The sequence below is a fragment of the Pipistrellus hanaki genome (genome assembly GCF_964339955.1).
Source record: "Pipistrellus hanaki genome assembly, chromosome: 1".
NCBI classification, from domain to species: domain Eukaryota; kingdom Metazoa; phylum Chordata; class Mammalia; order Chiroptera; family Vespertilionidae; genus Pipistrellus; species Pipistrellus hanaki.
In genome coordinates, this window is record NC_140503.1 from 203,922,837 (window position 1) to 203,940,621 (window position 17,785).

A 17,785-nucleotide genomic window follows, 5' to 3' on the forward strand; every position below is an offset into this window, starting at 1 on the left:
AAAGAGAGATATTGAGTGAGGAAAATCTTGACTCTTAAGCTTCTGCCAACCTCTCAGCACCTACCCTCTAGAACTTCCAAGAGAGAGACTCCACATCTTCACTTGCCAAGAGACAAGGTTGAGTTATTGCTCTGTAGCAATAACGTTCTATAATTCTTTCATGATTCTGTAATAAATTACTATAGAAATGTCTATTTTGTTAATTTAACAGGAAAGTATTTGGCATGTTAATGATCATGAATGACACTTTAAAAAAATCACATTTTTAAAACAATCCAGTCTGACAGCACAGACCCAATAACTCTTCCCATATTCTGAAAGCTGAAAGCAGGAAGGACACCCATGGCCACTTCCTCCTACTTCACCAGTCCAAGCAATCTGTGCCTAGAGAAGCTCTGAGTTCTATGGGCCAAAGTCATTAATGCTGAGCAACCAAGAGTGATCTGAGACTTAGTGGCTCCCAGGGGTCCTCTTTTCCTCCAGCAGTGAACTTAGATCTGATTATTCTGCCACTTCAGGGAAATTCTCTGGAAGGCAACTCTGTGGAAACTGAACTGAATGATTAAGTAGTATTCACAAAGGGAGATTTGTTCTTGTATTGAAGGCTTGGGTTTTAGCTACCCCATTCCTTCTCAGCCTCACCCTTCTCCAATGTTCTTTCAGTGCGCTGATTACACTGGGAGTGAAGTGGTACTTCCAACACACTGTGTCTTCTTATTTCATTCTACTAAGGAGATATGCACACCTTTACTGTCACCAGAGTAATGGGCCCTGGTCACCAAGCAGGGCTTGGATCGGCAATGCCAAGGACGTTGTTGAACTCATGGTGGGCTGCAGAATGACAATTACAAATATTAAATCCTTAGATTTGGTGGCAAGAGGAAATGGGGGGGGGGTTATCTGTTAATACCATTGTCCATGTTGATCTTGAGATGGAAGCCAGCTCTTAAAGATTTCAGGAGGATACCTGGTCCAGCCCCCTCAGGTGGAAAAGTTCTAACCATCCAAGACCATTCAAGCCTTTGTGAGAGTGTGTCGGACCCTGCTGATTGTCAAGAGGGCCAAACCTTACCTTCTCCATTACTCCCAGGGCCTCAGCTTCTAAACAAGTAGGCCAGTCAAGGAATTTCCTCAAGAATAAAAACCGGTTCCAACATTTTTTAATTAAAAAACTAACTTTAATAGAGCTCTTCCTAAGTATCAAGCACAATTCTGATATTTATACTCCTAGCATCTTGCTCAAATGCTCAAAACAATCCAGAAGTCGCCACTGTCATCACCCCATTTCACAGGTAGAAAAACTGAGTGTCCTCGGGACAAGAACGACTTCTGTGCCTGATCAGTCTGTAGGGTAAATTTGGTTGTTCTTCTTGACTGAGAGGCTTCCAAACTTTTATTGTCCTCCTGAAGAACTTGGAAGCTTCTGATAGTCTCTGGAAAATGTATTTCCAGAGAGAGTCATAATCTGTCCAACATATAAACAACATAAAAGCATCATACAAAAATTAAAACATAAAAATTTCATTCTAATTTTATATAATAATTAATCTTTTCTTGAATGTTAATAGACAAAATAAAAACTATCCCAATAATAAGCTATTTTAAGACTTTGGGGGAGAAGGCTTTCATCTCTGGTGTTGACATGATGACAGAAGATCCCCCAAATCCTCAGCTTTCCATCACCGTGTCTCCTGAGTCACACACAGCTGTGTACACCACAAGGGCTCAAAGATCGGAAAGCATGGTGCTGATGGCTCATTTACTGCAAGACGAATCCTCAGGACTTTTCACACACTGAAGAAACTTGATAGGCCTGTGACAAGAAAGCAGAAAAGGAGATCTAGAGGCAGAGAAACACATCTACCATTCAATTCATCAAGTAAAGACGCCCCTTTGTTAGCAACAAAGGTAGGTGTTGATCACTTAGCATCCACACAAGTTCCTCTCCTGCAGTGACAACTTGGAGAAAGCTCACATTTAGGAGTGAGTGACTTAAAGTGAGGCCTAGTTATTTCCCTTTCACTTGTTAAGCCATAAAAATAAATACTGAGAAGGGATGTCTAATGATGATACATGGACATGAAAACGAATGTTTGGCTCTGGCATGGCACAGACATGGGCTATGAATGTCAGCTGATGATCAAGAAACAGCACAAGCAGCAACCCATTTTCTTCAGAAGGTCACTAGCTGGGAACACCTAAGGACTAGGCTGGGGATGCGGAGGGGAAGGAAGAGAGATCACCGTCCGTCACCATTCCAGATCACCATCAAGGCCCAAGGAAGATGCCTATAGATGGCAAGATGGCTATTTTTACTTCAAGAGCAAATCAATTACCTGTAGTCATCCTCACAGGTAAATGAAATATTCCTCTTTCTTAAAATAAATTTCAAATCATCTATGATGGAACTCGAGCATGTGTGGTACCTGGGAAAGAAAGAAGAAAGTGTTAAAATAACATGATCTTGCAAATATCTCCTGAGTCATTTTCTTCTAGGTAGCAGGCCTTGCACGAAGCCCTGGGATAAAGAGGTGAAGCAGAGGTCAATTCTGAGAGTTCACAGGTTAGCAGGGGAGCGTAAGGTGCAAACTAAGTAGATACCTATTATGGAGATAAAATCGAGAGGTTGTTGGGATGGGCTGAATGTATATAGAATAAGGCCCCAATCATTTCCTGAGCCAGTCTTTCCTCAATACATTCTTGAGACTGTGGATTCTTTTGCTGATCGATTCCTAAAGTAAACGTGAGACTATATGGGCACAAAGTGGTAACATATACCTGTAAACTCCTCCAATGTCATGCATCACCCAGGCTTTTAGTACAGAAACTTTCCCTGGATGCAAATTATGGATTTCCACACGTCCAAAAGTGCTAAGATAGAAGAGACAAAGAACATTGTTGACCCCAAACTGAATACATCAGGCACCCCCAGCTCCTGTGAAAATCCAGTAGGTAGGGTGCCATTAGTTAGAACCCACCCTCTAGGACTGATGCCGCCTTTACTCTTTCAGCATGACCCCCAGTGAATAAGATTATCAAAATAAGATTTCTTATCTGAACATTGATGTTGATTCTTTAAGTACTAGTACTACCCTGTTTCCCCGAAAATAAGACAGTGTCTTATATTAATTTTTGCTCCCAAAGATGCGCTAGGTCTTATTTTCAGGGGATGTCTTATTTTTCCATGAAGAAGAATATGGTACACATTTATTGTTAAATGAAAATAAAGGAAATTTATTACCTGTATACAGTACGGTAGTATGGTAGTTGTCAACACAAACCAGACAAATTGTGAATCCTACAGTATCAAGAATTTACTCATTTATTCAATGACAATCATGTCAGAACATTGTCATAACAATCTAATTCCTGAATTTCCTGGTGAATTTCTTGTGACTCCATTTCTTTCAGAATCAGTGGACCAAATCTCTCATGTTTAGCCTAGGGGGGGGCCTTATTTTCAGGGGATGCCTTATATTTCACTCAGAAGGAAACCTGTAAGTAGGTCTTATTTTCGGAGGATGTCTTATTTTCAGGGAAACCTGGTAGCTTTCCCAAGACTGGGTCATAAACCAACACAATGACATCACCTGAGAGCTAGTTAAAATGGCAGAATCTCAGTCCACCACCCCCTGCTAGACCAGAATCTGCAGTTGGGCAAGCCCCAGGCAATCCACATGCTCAGGTAAGTTGTAGCACAGCTTTGAAAGACTCTAGCACCCTATTTGGTTTGGCTCAGTGGATAGAGTTGCCCTGTAGACTGAAGGGTCCTGAATTTTATTCCAGTCTAGGGCACATGCCCCAGTTGCATGCAAAAGACAGCTGATCAATGATTCTCTCTCATCATTGATGTCTCTATCTCTCTCTCCCTCTCCCTTCCTCTCTGAAATCAATAAAAATACATTTTTTTAAAAAAAGAAAGAAAAACCTTGGTGTCCTGCTCTGACCCCACTCCTAAACCTCTCCCATTATTCTCTGACACTTGTCACTACCATTGCAAATACTTAGGTTCCTCATACTAGATTATAAAATTCTGGAATGTTAGCATTTTCATCTAAAAGCCCATAAGGTTAAGGTCAAAAGCAGAAGACAAAGGACAAATGCTTCTTCATAGAATTAAATATTAAAGCAGGAGAGAAGGGAACTTAATTTGGAGCCCTTAGAGTGGTCCCTCTTCTCAACCCAGCCTTATCCCAGGACAGATTGGAGAACGAAGACTGAAAAGGTAATCCAAGTGGCGAAAACTGTAAGCATAGAAGGCAGCAGAAGGTATTGAGGTGTCAATGGTGTGGATTAAATGAAAGAATAATGGCTGATACTCATTGTGTATCTTCTCTGTCAGCACAGAGCTCATTGTTTTTCAAACACTGTCTCCGTTCATCTTCATAGCACCACCACCTCTGCAGGTGCACACTACAGGGGCTCAAAGATGGAAGTGCCCTGCACAAAGTCCCATATGCAGTACAGGATGGCCTCTGGAGTCCTGCTGTTAACTGAAGCGCTGATGACCAGGAGATAGTGAAGGGCAAGAGGCCATCATTCTCTTGGGATGCTCCCAGTAGTTGTGGTTCTGGACTGGGACTCACTTGTTCATGGAGGAAACAGGGTTAAGGACAGATCTTCATGGCCAGTGAAGATTCAGATAGGCAGAAGCACTAGGGGGAGAGGTCAGAGGGGGAGCAGCGTGAACAAAGGCAGGAAATGGGCAGCACAGAGTGTCATGGAGGAGAGAGCTAAGAACATTCCATCAGACTTCAAAAGGCCACAAGGGGGAGCTGGACACAGTGCAAGGAAAAGAAACTTGCACCTAAAAAGAAAAACCTCTCCATACAATACAAAATGTTTACCTTTTTTGGCCCAAAACTTCAGGAGTAACCTTAAACATGAAAAGTATATTTTCCTATAGATAAACTATCTAATAGGAGGCTGTGCTAACCTTTGCAAGTAGAATGCAAAGCAATCAGTACCTGCTTTCCCTCCCATCACCATTTATCTCCCCTCCACCCTCGCCCAACTCCTGTCACCCTTCTCCCCAGTACCTGTTTTTATCAAAGGTGTTACTGACGGACCCATTGAGCACCACCTGCACCACACCACAGGCATCTTCGGCAAACTTAAAGAGAAAAAGGAAGCCCACAATTCCTCAGCATGTAAACGTAACCAGCAAGCCCCAGCTGTTGCACCCAAAACAGCCCTCAGTGCTATCAGATATTGGGAAGGTACCTGGCTCGGGACTTGTCATAACTATGCAATTAACAAGTGTGAGTTCCCACCGCCCCAGCTCCTCGGTGTCTGAATTTAATTTTGAAGAATTCTAGGTAATATAGTTGTACTTTCTCCCTCTTTTTCTTTCCCTTACTTCTTCTTTCTTTTCTTTCCCATTTTTCCTAGTCTACTTTCATGCAAAGGAGTGGCTTATAAGAAAAATAGCCACAAAGGTAGCTTAGGGTAAAGTCAGAAATAGGGAGAAAGTGGCAGGGAAGATGGTGAATATTTCCCAGGCAGATTCTGGATCTGGAGTCAGGCAATTTAGGATTAACTCACAGACCTGCCACTCACTGAGGACATTTAGTAGTACGTTGCTTTCTTGCCCGCAGCACTATTTGCCCATCTGTAAAATGGTGTGATACTCATGGTACCTTCTTCAGAGGGTACTTATGAGGATGAAAGGTTGTAATCCATGTGAAGCCTAGAACTGTGCCTGGCACACAGGAAGTTCTGAAGGTGCCAATCATTAAGATTGGCCCAGGAATCTAGGATTGGCCAAGACCTGGGCCAGAGGATTAAACCACACAGGAGATTCCTGGCAGCCAAAGCCAAGCCAAAACAAAACAAAAAATGGGTAAGAGCAGGGATTCTACCCCTGGAATCCATGTGCCCCCCATGCATATCCTAAAATGGTATGTGAAAATCTTCTAGAATGTAAGTCAGGGACATTTTCATCAGGAAAGAATCCCAAACTTCTGTTCCTCAAAGGGTGTGTGATCCAAAGAGAATCCAAACCAACCATTGGCTAGATGGCCTCTCCACTCTGTGGTCTCCCAATAGTCACCCAAATTCTCGAAGTCCACACCTGGTACTCACTCTTTTGGATACTGTGTCCCAGAACACAGACACGGGGTTGTTTATGCAGTCTTTCCTCCAGTGCGGGCAGGACTGATAGTTCATTTCTAAAAGACATGGTTTGGAGACGATAATTAAAGTGGAAAGTCACAGGTGTAATTAAGCTCCGTTCTTTCCTGATTGTTCAGTCAAAGTAGAACCATTATCCAGTGGCACTGCTGCCAGGATGGAGGATGGAGAATGGAACACATCTCGACCCAATTTAACTAAGTGCCCCTGACTCCCATCCAAGTCCCTACCTTACCCTCCAAACCCCAGACAGGAACATGGGGACCAGCTTTGAGTCATCGTTCTGGGAAACTGAGAAAGCTCATCTGACAGAGACAAGCCCCCAACACTGTCCCAGAGTGCAAGAGGAATCGGACACAAAGCTGGGTCTCAGCCGTTCTCCCCAGCCACTCCTCTGCTTCCTGCCAACACTCTCTGGCCCACAGCCTTTCTCTCCTCCTCTCTTAGGCTCAGATGGCCTCAGAGTCTTTCTACACTCTCACCATCAAGACAGGATTAGGTTACCCTGACAGTATTGCTCAGTGGTTAAGTGTCAACCCATGAACCAAAAGGTCACTGGTTCAATTCCTGGTCAGGGCACAAGCCTGATTTGTGGACTCAATACTCAATAGGGAGGGTGCCAAAGGCAGCCAATCGATGATTCTCTCTCAACAATGATTCTGTCTCTCTCTCTAAAAATCAATAAAAACATTAAAAAAAAAAAAAAAAAAAAAAAAAAAAGCCGGCACCGGTTTGGCTCAGTGGATAGAGCGTCGGCCTGAGGACTGAAAGATCCCGGGTTCGATTCCGGTCAAGGGCATGTACCTTGGTTGCAGGCACATCCCCAGTAGGGGGTGTGCAAGAGGCAGCTGGTCGATGATTCTCTCTCATCGACGTTTCTAACTCTCTATCCCTCTCTCTTCCTCTCTGTGAAAAATCAATAAAATATATTAAAAAAAAAAAAAAAAAAAAAAAAAAAAAGATAGACTCGCCCAAACTGGTTTGGCTCAGTGAATATAGCGTCAGACTGTGGACTGAAAGGACCCAGGTTCAATTCTGGTCAAGGGCATGTACATTGGTTGCAGGAACATCCCCAATAGGGGGTGTGCAGGAGGCAGCTGGTCAATGTTTCTCTCTCATCGACATTTCTAGCTCTCTATCCCTCTCCCTTCCTCTCTGTGGAAAATCAATAAAATACATTAAAAAAAAAAAAAGACAGGCTCAAGCCTCCATGAGATACAATAGACAGTAAGATTTTAAAGTGTACAATGCGACAATTTGATATGCATATGTACATTGTGAAAAGATTTCCCACCTGGAGTCAATTAACACATCCATTAGCTCACACATTTAACTGTGTGAGGGTCTCTGTGAATAGAACAGATAAGTTCTACTTCAGAAAATTTCAGTTATGCTTCTACATTATTATCCATGATCTTCACCATGCTGTACACTAGATCTCAAATCTTCTTCATCTCATAAGTGGAAGATTTTACCCCTTTATCAGCCTGTCCATATTCCCCATCCCCTGCCCCTGGCAACCACTTTTCTATTCTGTTTTTATGAATTCAATTTTTTAATTCCACATATAAATGATACCATATGATATTTTACTTTCTCTGACTAGCTTATTTTATGTAGCAGAATGCCCTCCAGGCTCATCCATGCTGTTGAAAATGACTTTATTCTAAGATTGCTATATATACTAGCAACCTGATTGTCCCCACAAAATTCGTGCACTGTGGGGGTGACCCTCAGTCCAGCCTGCACTCTCTCCAATCTGGGACCCCTCAGGGGATGTCTGACTGCCAGTTTAGGCCCTATACCTGTGGGATTGGGCCTAAATGGGCAGTCCTTCTCACAATCTAGGACTACTAGCTCCCAACCATTTGCCTGCCTGCCAGCCTGATCACCTCCTAACCACTACTCTGCTAGCCTGATTGACACCTAACTGCTCCCCTGCTGGCCTGATCTCCCCCAACTGCCCTCCACTACTGGCCTGGTCATCCCTAACTGCCCTTCCCTGCAGGCCTGATTGTCCCCACCTGCCCTCTCCTGCCAGCGCAGTCACCCGCAACTGCCTTCCCCTGAAGGCCTAGTCCCCCCCCTCACCCCCCGCAACTGCCCTCCCCTGCCTGCCATCTTGTGGCAGCTATCTCTGACCACATGGGGGCAACCATCTTATACAAGGGCATGAGGGTCAATTTGCATGTTACCACTTTATTATATAGGATACACACATGCCACATTTTCTTCACCTGTTCATTTGACAGCACAAGCACTGGAGCATTAAGTCCTGGGGATAGAGATGAATTAAACAGAAGCCCTATTGCCAGAGACACCTGGCAATCAAATAAATTAGAGAAAGACCCACAGGGTTGGGGTGGTGTACAGCACTATTAGGGAAAGTTGATTTTGAAGAATGAGTAGGATCCTGAGACAGATGAGAGAGAGGAAGGTGCTCCATGCAAAGAGAGTGTGTGCAAAGGCCCGGGGGTGTGAAACCGCCTCATGGGTTAGCTAGCACCACCAGAGCAGGAGGGATGGGTTCGGGAACCTGGAAGATGAGACATTGGAAAGACAGAGGCAGGCCATGCTGAGGAATTTGGGCCTTCCCCCAGAGGCAAAAATAAAAAATAAAAATCGCTATTTAGGCTTTAGAATAGAGACAGAAACAATCCTTGGTAGCCGCGGGGCTGACTGAAAGGGTGAGGAGTGCGCAGTGAGGCTGTTAGAACAGTCCCAGTGAGAACTGTGCTAGCGCGCTGGGCTCCAGGAGTGTGATGGAGGTAGAAAAGAAAGAATGACCACATGAGTTGGTCTAAAAAACACTATTTCAGCCCAGCCTTGGGGACGCAGTGGTTGAGCATCATCGATCTAAGAACCAGGAGGTCACAGTTCCATTCCCGGTCAGGGCACATTTCCAAGTTGTAGGCTCGGTTCCCAGTTACAGGTGTGCAGGAGGCAGGCAATTAATGATTTTATCTCATCATTGGTCTCCTATCTCTCTTCTCTCTCTCTCTCTCTCTCTCTCTCTCTCTCTCTCTCTCTCTCTCTCTCCCCCCCCCCCCTTTCCTCTCTGATATCAATTTTTTTAAAAAAAACATTTTAAAGACACTATTTTGCATCAGGCTGAGTTGTCCTTGGGGGCATAAATGGTGTCAGGGTGGGTACCTGGGCCCGTCCTCCACACTGACCTTTCAGAAACCCTGGCAGAGCTCAGGGCTCCTTCACCCTGCCATCCCCCGACAATCCCCATGGCCCCCATCCTCACCATAGGAGCCCGCATCTCCGCACCAGTTGAGGCCGTCGGCAATGTAGCCTAGCAGTGTGTCCTCCAGCGTGAACATGTCCTGCCGCACCGTGGTGTACCAGGTGCGCTAGCTGAGCTGATTTGCTCCAAAAGACACTCTAAGAAAGAAAAAAACAAAACACTATTTTTAAAATATGTTTTTTATTGTGTGTGTGTGTGTGTTTTGTTTTTTTTAAGAGAGAGAGAGGGGAAGAGAGATAGATAGAAACATCATTGGGAGAGAATGCCCCAATGCCTCCTGCATGCCCCAACTGGGAATAGAGCCCACAAACCGGGGATCAAACTGGGCACCTCTTGGTTCAGGGGGTTGATACTCAACCACTGAGCCACACCAGCCAGGCATCACCAAACTACTCCTGAGATCAATTTAGTAAGCAAAACAAAAACCTCCTTTCCAGGTACGTGTGTGTGTGTGTGTGTGTGTGTGTGTGTTCTAGAACACAGTGTAAAATAAGCTCATATTTCTGGGTTGCAGTAAAAAAAAAAAAAAAAAAAAAAAAAAAAAAAAAAAAAAGTCTTAAAGCCATTGATCAAAATCTTATACTGAACATAGACCACATCTGGAGGAAACTAGGAAGTGACAAAATTCCTAAATTTGTCTGCAAAACAATTTTGTCTAGGCATTGTTCTGGGAGAGAAGCGTTCGTTGTTTCTCAAAGAGCTCACTATCCTCCTCTATCCTTTCCCAATTCTCTCTTATGAAGGGGGAGGAGGAGGAGAAGGAGGAGTAGGAGAAGGAGGAGGAGGAGGAGGAGGAGGAGGAGGAGGAGGAGGAGGAGGAGGAGGAGGAAGAGGAGGAGAAAACAAACACAGGGCGTGTTTTTTCAGGATCTCTTATAAGGTACAAACAATCAAATATCAGAATGCTCTTCGGCTCCATGAATCTATTCACTCAGACTCGGAGGCTGTGGAGGGTGTCATTGCTGATGCACTGTCTGACCTGGGACACCCAAAGCTTCACTTTCCCCACCTGTACTACGGTAAGAATAGTTGTAAGAAGCTCTTGGAAGCTGAAGACAATGCAAATAAAGTGCTCAGTCCTGTGCACTCTCATTCAACAGTGCCACCTAGGGGCTGTCCACCTAGCAGCTCTTCAGAGTGAGGTCTCCTGCTCAGGGACTCCAGCTCTACCCCCTGAGACAAGGAGAGGCTGTCATCCAGCTGAAGGGCTTCACAAAGATGGCTGGGGCAGGGTGAATTTTCACCGCCCGTGCTGACTTCAGGAAAGATTCACTCAGAGTACTAAAACCCAGGCTCCAAAAACTGTGCCATTTCAACTGGTCACCCACCTCCAGGATTCACTTTCTCACTGGTGAAGGGGAGGGGGTGGTGGTGGCACCAGATCTGCTTGTCTCACGGGATGGCAAGTGCAAATTGGCATGGCTGTTGTTGTTTGGTTGTTGCTGTTTTGTTTTTGTTGTCATTATCACCAGAGGTCAGGGAGCGTTTTGAAATTGGCTAAAGTTGGGTTCTTTTTGTTTGGTTTGGATTGGGTTTCCTGTTAGGTTTTTATTTTATTTATTTATTTATTTATTTATTTATTTATTTATTTATTGCTTGATTTTTAACCAAGTGTCCTTTCCTCTCTGGGTGATCCCATTTCTCTCTCCAATGTCCTAAATCCTAATCACATCCTGTTCTTCCGTGAGCCCCACAAACTCCATATATGCCATCCAACCCTACATTCTTATGTCTAGATTTTCCTCCTCCCTCATCCTGGTCAAACTTGGGTCCTGTGACCTCTTCCTTCGGCTCTCAGCCTCAGTTCTAAAACCAAGAACTTGACCCAGTTACCGAGTGGCAGGGTATGGTTTGATTGGTCAGCTTCAGCAGCAGCTGGTAGTCTTGCTCTGAACTGTGACAAGGATCCTTGGAAAGAAATGCATTCGTGAATGCCTTCCCTATCTGTCCGCAGTCTGCATGTCTGTGAGATAAAACATGGAAAATAGAGTGAAGCATGAATACTTAGATTTCAAACATACTTTTGGAGCATAATTACCCTATCCCCCAAAATCTCTTGTAGGAGACATCTACTGAATGCCATGTAGTTCCTATGTAGGGTCTCGTCTAATCTGTACAATATTTTTATGGGTGAGCATGACCGTTCTGCCCCCACAAAGTCCCTGCCTTCATGAAGCTCACGCTCTGGTTAGAGAGGCAGGCAGCACACAAACAAGTAAGCTAACAAAGTAAGTACAGATGATGATTAACATGCAGAACACCAGTGGGGATGGACGACAGCAGAATACAGAAGCGATGACCTCTCGAGGGAGAGGCTGGTCAGGAGCAGTCTCCCTGAGAGATCTTGTAAACTGAGACTAAACTATGAGTAAAAGTGCATTCTAGCCCAAGGGTCTGGCATGAGCAAAGGTCCAAAGCCAAACAGTGAGCACAGAGCTGCCTTACATTCTAAATGTTGCTCTTTCTTCCAAACAATGCTGCCTCCCACAGGAAATTTAAACTCAATGCCCTTGTCTCATAATGAGGTTATTCCTAACAAAAGTGAGGCCCTCAGACCCCAGAGGGGTTGTCATTTCCCAGCATGATAAGTTGAAGACCAGAATGGGGCACAGTTATTCCCAGGTGATGGATAAAATGAATGGGGCAAGAGGGATGAGGTAGAAAGGGTTAAAGTCTTATGCTATGAAATCCATGCTAAGGTGGAAAAGCAGATATATTTGGTGGTTAAATCCAGGTGGTATGTTGTCAGCTACTTCAGGGTTCATGACACTATGCTGTCCTCTCTCTATAAACCTACATCCTTCCCACTAGCAGTTATAGTTCAAGTCCCTGTCAGTAAAGCAACATCACACACATAATGTGCTGTTCTCCAGGGAAAGTTCACACACCCTAAATCCTAAAAGCACTTAGATTTCGAGGGACAAATGCACACATTCGTTGTATTTTCCTGCTGACAAGTTCTGCAGAGCAGGTTGTATTGGCCCAAAGAAAACAGGAAGGTTACCTCAAGTAGTTCTCAAATTTGAGGCCACTGGAGTCAGTATTGAAGGCAAAGACTGCCACCTTGTGGTAGAGATGAGCGATTCATGAGATTTGCCTAGGCACTTAGGATTTTTCTCAGCAGAATTAAAATCAGAAGACTCTCCAAGCCAAAGGAAAGCTTAGAACTTATTAATTCGTTAATCTGGACAATATTTATTGAGAATCTAGTATGTGCTAGGCACATTTATGGGATATAAGTCCTTGGGGGAGCTTACATTCTATCAGAGCGAGACTCTAAACAATAAGCAAGTTATCGAGTACCCTAGACATGTTTGAGATCCATGGAAAAGACTAAGGGTAGAGTAGATTGTATCTGACACACTCCTACAGGATCTAGCAGAGAGCTAACAGCACAGAAGCACCCCACCCAACCGCTGGGACCCCTCTCAATTACGTAGGCTATTGGCTGTTACAGATCACGCTGTCCTGCAGCATTAAGTTCCAGGCCAGTCCACCCCAGCACCCCTGTAGGACCTTGGAGAGCAGGACCTATGTTTTCTTTCTCCCCAAAGCTCCCAGTCCTACCCCGAGCACCAAGCCCCCAGGAAGTCTTTACTAAGTGTTTACTAAGTGTTTGCTTTATTGTACATTTTGCACTAATACATCTTACTGACTATCGATAAAAGCTAATAAAATGCTAACATCATTGAAATGAGAGGCACAGGGAAGTAAAAATGAAGAGTTGGCCACAAGACATCTTGCTAGATGAGGAAAGGGAAACTAAAATAAATTGTGAAATGAAGATAAAGGAGTCAGAAGAAAAAGTCCCTATGGGCACAAAAATGATCATGGGGGGGAGGGGAGGGACACAGTAAAATGGATGAAGAGTTTCCTCTGATTAAGTGTCTCACTCTATGTTTGCTTCAACCAGCACGATGTGGACCTGCGTTTAATGGAGCAAGCGCCTATTGAGAGCAATGTGCCAGGCAGCAAAGGACGCAGAGGTGAACAGAACAATCCCTGCCCTCTAGGACCCTAGCATCACTTGGGGCAGCAAGGAGGAGAGCTGTCATAGAAGGGCTGGCTCCCATCCCTGGACAGAAGGCAGCCATCAGGATGGATGCCTGCAATTCATGGGGAGGGCTGGTTTTCCGCAAGGTGAGAAGATTCATGGAAATGAAGCCACACCATGGAGGTGCCTCCCTGGAGGTCCATCTTACTCTGAGTGCTGGCTCCCCATTTCTTCCTGTAGGCTCTGCCCCACTCTCCCACATTTCCTGGAGCTTGACTACTGCCTGGACACTCCCCAGAGTGTCAGGGCTAAAAATTTGCTCCCATTTTGGTGAGGGTTGGGTCAAGTGGGAAATGGCCCAGGGCCATCTTGGTTAGAAGGCAGCTCCTGTGTGTGAACCTTCAGATAGGATGGCCAGGACTGATTGGTTGAGGAGTTTTCTGCATGTAATGCTGGCGGGAAATGGGTTTTGAGGGAGTAAGAGATATTGGGAAAGGAAAACCAAGGGAAAGGAACAGATAAAGAGGATCAAGTCCTAACGCTCAGAAGCTATTAACACAAAACAAAAATAATAATCCAAGTGCCCAATATAGAAATTGATGGATTTTGGAAGTAATGGTATTGAAAAATATATTAAGGAGATATATTCATTATGGCTTTCTTTATGTCTATTATTCTTAACATACTAGCTTGTATACCATTCATTTAATTCAACTCAATATTTCTGCTTTTATATTCCAGGCACTATTTTAGGTCTTCTTGATATATCAGTCAATAAAAGTCCCTACACTTGCCGACACCGGTTTGGCTCAGTGGATAGAGTGTCAGCCTGAGGACTGAAGGGTCCCAGGTTCAAGTCTAGTCAAGGGCATGTATCTTTGTTGTGGGCACATCCCCAGTGGGGGTGTGCAGGAGGCAGCTGATCAATGTTTCTCTCTCATTGATGTTTCTAACTCTCTATCCCTCTCTCTTCCTCTCTGTAAAAAATCAATAAAATATATTTTAAAAAAAAATTCCAGGAGGAATATAGTAGATTTTTGTCATTTTAAAATATAGTTAATAAAAGGTAATAAAGTGTAAAGAGCAATGTAACAGCAAAACAAAAAGACTAGAAGGAGATGAAATTAAGAAAACAAGCATAAACATGTATGAAGGGTTAAAGCTGTCCACAAGAGCTGTGTTACTCCGCCATTGAGGGGTGGCGCTTGTTTCTATGCCTTTGGAATCTGGGCTCAGCCTGTGACTGTTTGTGCCAGTTATGGGTCTAACGCTTTAAGAAGGCCTGCTGGTCCTACTTTTAGGAGTTTAGGAACTCTGAAGGAATCCAGCTACACCACGGAGAGATCATGGGAGAAGAGGGGTCCTGAGATGATGCAAAGAGAAACAGAGGTCCAGCTGTCCCAGCTGAGCCCAGGCGCCATGGCTCCATCCGGAGTGACAGTTTGAATTGTTTCAGCCAAGTCAGTCCCCCAGATGACCAGAGCCCCAGCTGACATCAGATGAAGCACGAGGAAGACCATCCAGCTGATCCCCATCAGCCCACAGAATCATGATAGATCATCAATGCTTATTGTTTTAAGTCGCTGCACTTTAAGGCAGTGAACGATGCTGCAATAGAAAGCCAGAACAGGAAGTGGTACCTGGGAGTGAGATGCTACATGACAAAAACCTAAAACATGTGAATGATGGTTCATTTTATGTATCAACTTGGTTAAGCCATGGTACCCAGGTATTTGGTCAGACATCTGGATGTCTCTGTGAAGGTATTTTTCTTTTAATATGTTTTACTGATATTTTACGGAGAGGAAGGGAGAGGGATAGAGAATTATAAACATCGATGAGAGAGAAGCATTGATCAGCCGCCTCCTGCACACCCCTACTGGTACATGCCCTTGACCAGAATCGAATCTGGGACCTTCCAGGGCTTGGACCGATTCATCGATTCATCGATTCATCGACTCACTGAGCTGATTCGCCTTCCCTTTAAATTAAGGCTCAATTGCTCAAGTTGTTACCGTTTTTGCTTTATATTGATATGTTAAATGAGTTCCCTAGAGGACTGGGGTCCTGGGGGCGCTGTTTTCTATTAAAGAATGAAGCTCATCTCAGAGTCTCGCCCTTCGGATGCCATCCCGTCACCCCTAGCTCTGCAGCTCTGCCAGCCGCCTCAGCAGGTGCCACCTGGAGCCTCTGGGGCACGTTCAGGTCCCAGACCAGGACGGGAACCCCAGGTGGAGTAGAAAATGCCACCAAACCCCACCCTTCCCCGCCCGCCCCGCGTGCACTTCTGCGGGGGCTTCTGTCCCTGCAGCGGGGCCGAGGGCGCTGAGGGTCAGGACGGCCGGGCCGCTGGGCCCCTTGCCCACGGGGCGGTCATCTCTGCCAAGTGTTCTCAGCTGAGCTGGCTCCCGCTCCTGCAAGGGGCGCACGAAATGGCCAGCCAGAGGGCTCTCCGCGCGCCCCAAACAGAAGATGCTTTGTTGGGGCCATCAAACAGCTCCCCCGCGCACCTAGCCGGACCCCCTGCATCCCCAGCCGCGCCCCCTTCTGCGCTCCCAGCCGCCCCCCCCCCCCCAGCGCCCCCAGCCCCTCCGCCCCCCGCACCCCCAGCCGCGCGCATCCCCCGCGGCGCCCAGACGGCTCACCCCAGCTCGGGCCGCAGCAGCTGCGTGTAGGTGAAGCAGCGGCCCAGGACGATCTCGGAGAAGTGCGGGGTGCTGCCTGTCCCGTTCCACGCTCTGGGCGGGCGCGCGCGGGGCCACATCAGGACTCCCGCCACCACCGCGACCGCCACCAGAACGCCCAGGAGGACGCCCAGGCAGACCTTGACCTTCCTGGAGAGGTGGCAGCCGCCGGCTTCCTCCTCCGTGGGCACGGAGCTGAATCTGCTGTGGTCGGACATGGGGGCCGCTGCAGGGTCAGCCGGGCGAGTGGGAGGAGAGGGGTGCCCCGCCGGGCTGGGCAGGGAGGGAGGAGAGAGCTGCCCCTTCAGAAGCTGCACCTTCCCCTTTAGTACTTCTCACTGGCCTTTTCTGGGCTTCCTTTCCCACCCCAGCCCCTCCCTCATTCCCCAGCTGGCCAGCCCACTGAGGATTTGAAGGACTTTAAAAGACTTGAGCCAGGGCAGAGTCATCTAAGCTAGGAAATTCCCTGACGGGGTTAACGGAGGAACTGCTAGCTGAGCAATTGACAGTTACAGGTCACCTCCCTAGACAGGATGGCAACTAGACCTCAGTGGCATTTCAGCTCCAGCCTCAGAAAAGCAGCAACGCCAGGTAAGTGGCACCAGGGCCCGCTGGGATGGCCCGTGACCCCCTGCCCTGCCTGGAACCAGTCAGTAGAAACCAGGAGACTGAAGGAGCACACCTGGAAACCAGGACTGTTCTGCTGAAACCCTCCCCTGAGGCCTGCCTGAGGGGAGAGATAAAGCCCTCAAGTCAAAGGACCCTCCAGGAGCACCCCTGCACCATGGAGCACCCCTGTGCCATGGAGCACCCCTGCGCCATTCCCAGACACCCCCTGCCTCTCCTCCCTCCCCCACCTATAAACACCAAGGGACCCCACAAGGCTTGCAATCAGGGGAGCCATGGGCAGCGGAGGCTCCTCCAGGGTTAATTCCCTGCCACTGAGGTTCTGCCACTGGCATATTTCTATGGCTTCCCAGGGAGCTGGCAGCAGCCCTGCCTCCACCTCCACTTCTTTCTTTCATTTCTTTCCTGCAGGGGTTGGCTCTCCGGTAGCCTCTTCTATGCTATCTCTTCCTGGTTCCGCTATCCTCAATCATAAACGTACCCTCATCATAAGCAATAAGAGGGAGGGGGAGGCAGCCCCCTTCAACTTACTGTGCAGATGCCTTCATCACACACCAGATCCTCTTGCCCCTCCAGGCCGGCTCCCTTTGCCAGCCGTGAACTTTGCACTTTAGCCACACTGCTTCCTGGATGCCTGCCCGGGCACCTTTGTACAAGCAGTGCGGTTACCGGCAAAGCAGTGCTCTCCTGGTACTTAGTGTTGTGGGGTCGAATCCTGGGTTCAAAATAAGACCACCGGAGGCTGATGATTAATTTTTTAAAAAAGCAGGCAAGGATTTATTGAAATAAAAACTGGCCAGGGCCGAAACCGGTTTGGCTCAATGGATAGAGCGTCGGCTTGGGGACTGAAGAGCCCCGGGTTCGATTCCGGTCAAGGGCATGTACCTTAGTTGCGGGCACATCCCCAGTAGGGGGTGTGCAAGAGGCAGCTGATCGATGACTCTCTCTCTCATCGATGTTTCTAACTCTCTATCCCTCTCTCTTCCTCTCTGTGAAAAATCAATAAAATATATTTAGAAAAAAAAAAAAAAAAAACTGGCCAGGACAGCCGCGAGAGCATCACACACAGGTGGTCTCCACACGACTGCACCGTTT

The 17,785-nt window shown here is 46.5% G+C and overlaps 1 protein-coding gene across 1 annotated transcript; it reads right to left on the minus strand.

Annotated features, from left to right (window-relative positions):
* Positions 1-1,140: 1,140 nt before the first annotated feature.
* On the minus strand, positions 1,141-17,275 carry CD38 (CD38 molecule). Its single transcript, XM_084896919.1, is given in 10 exon segments — positions 1,141-1,813; positions 2,337-2,426; positions 2,779-2,871; positions 5,040-5,113; positions 6,085-6,170; positions 9,386-9,482; positions 9,484-9,522; positions 11,219-11,348; positions 16,025-16,267; positions 17,222-17,275. Coding segments are annotated over 10 exon segments (927 nt in total). The 5' UTR covers positions 17,239-17,275; the 3' UTR covers positions 1,141-1,755.
* Positions 17,276-17,785: the final 510 nt, after the last annotated feature.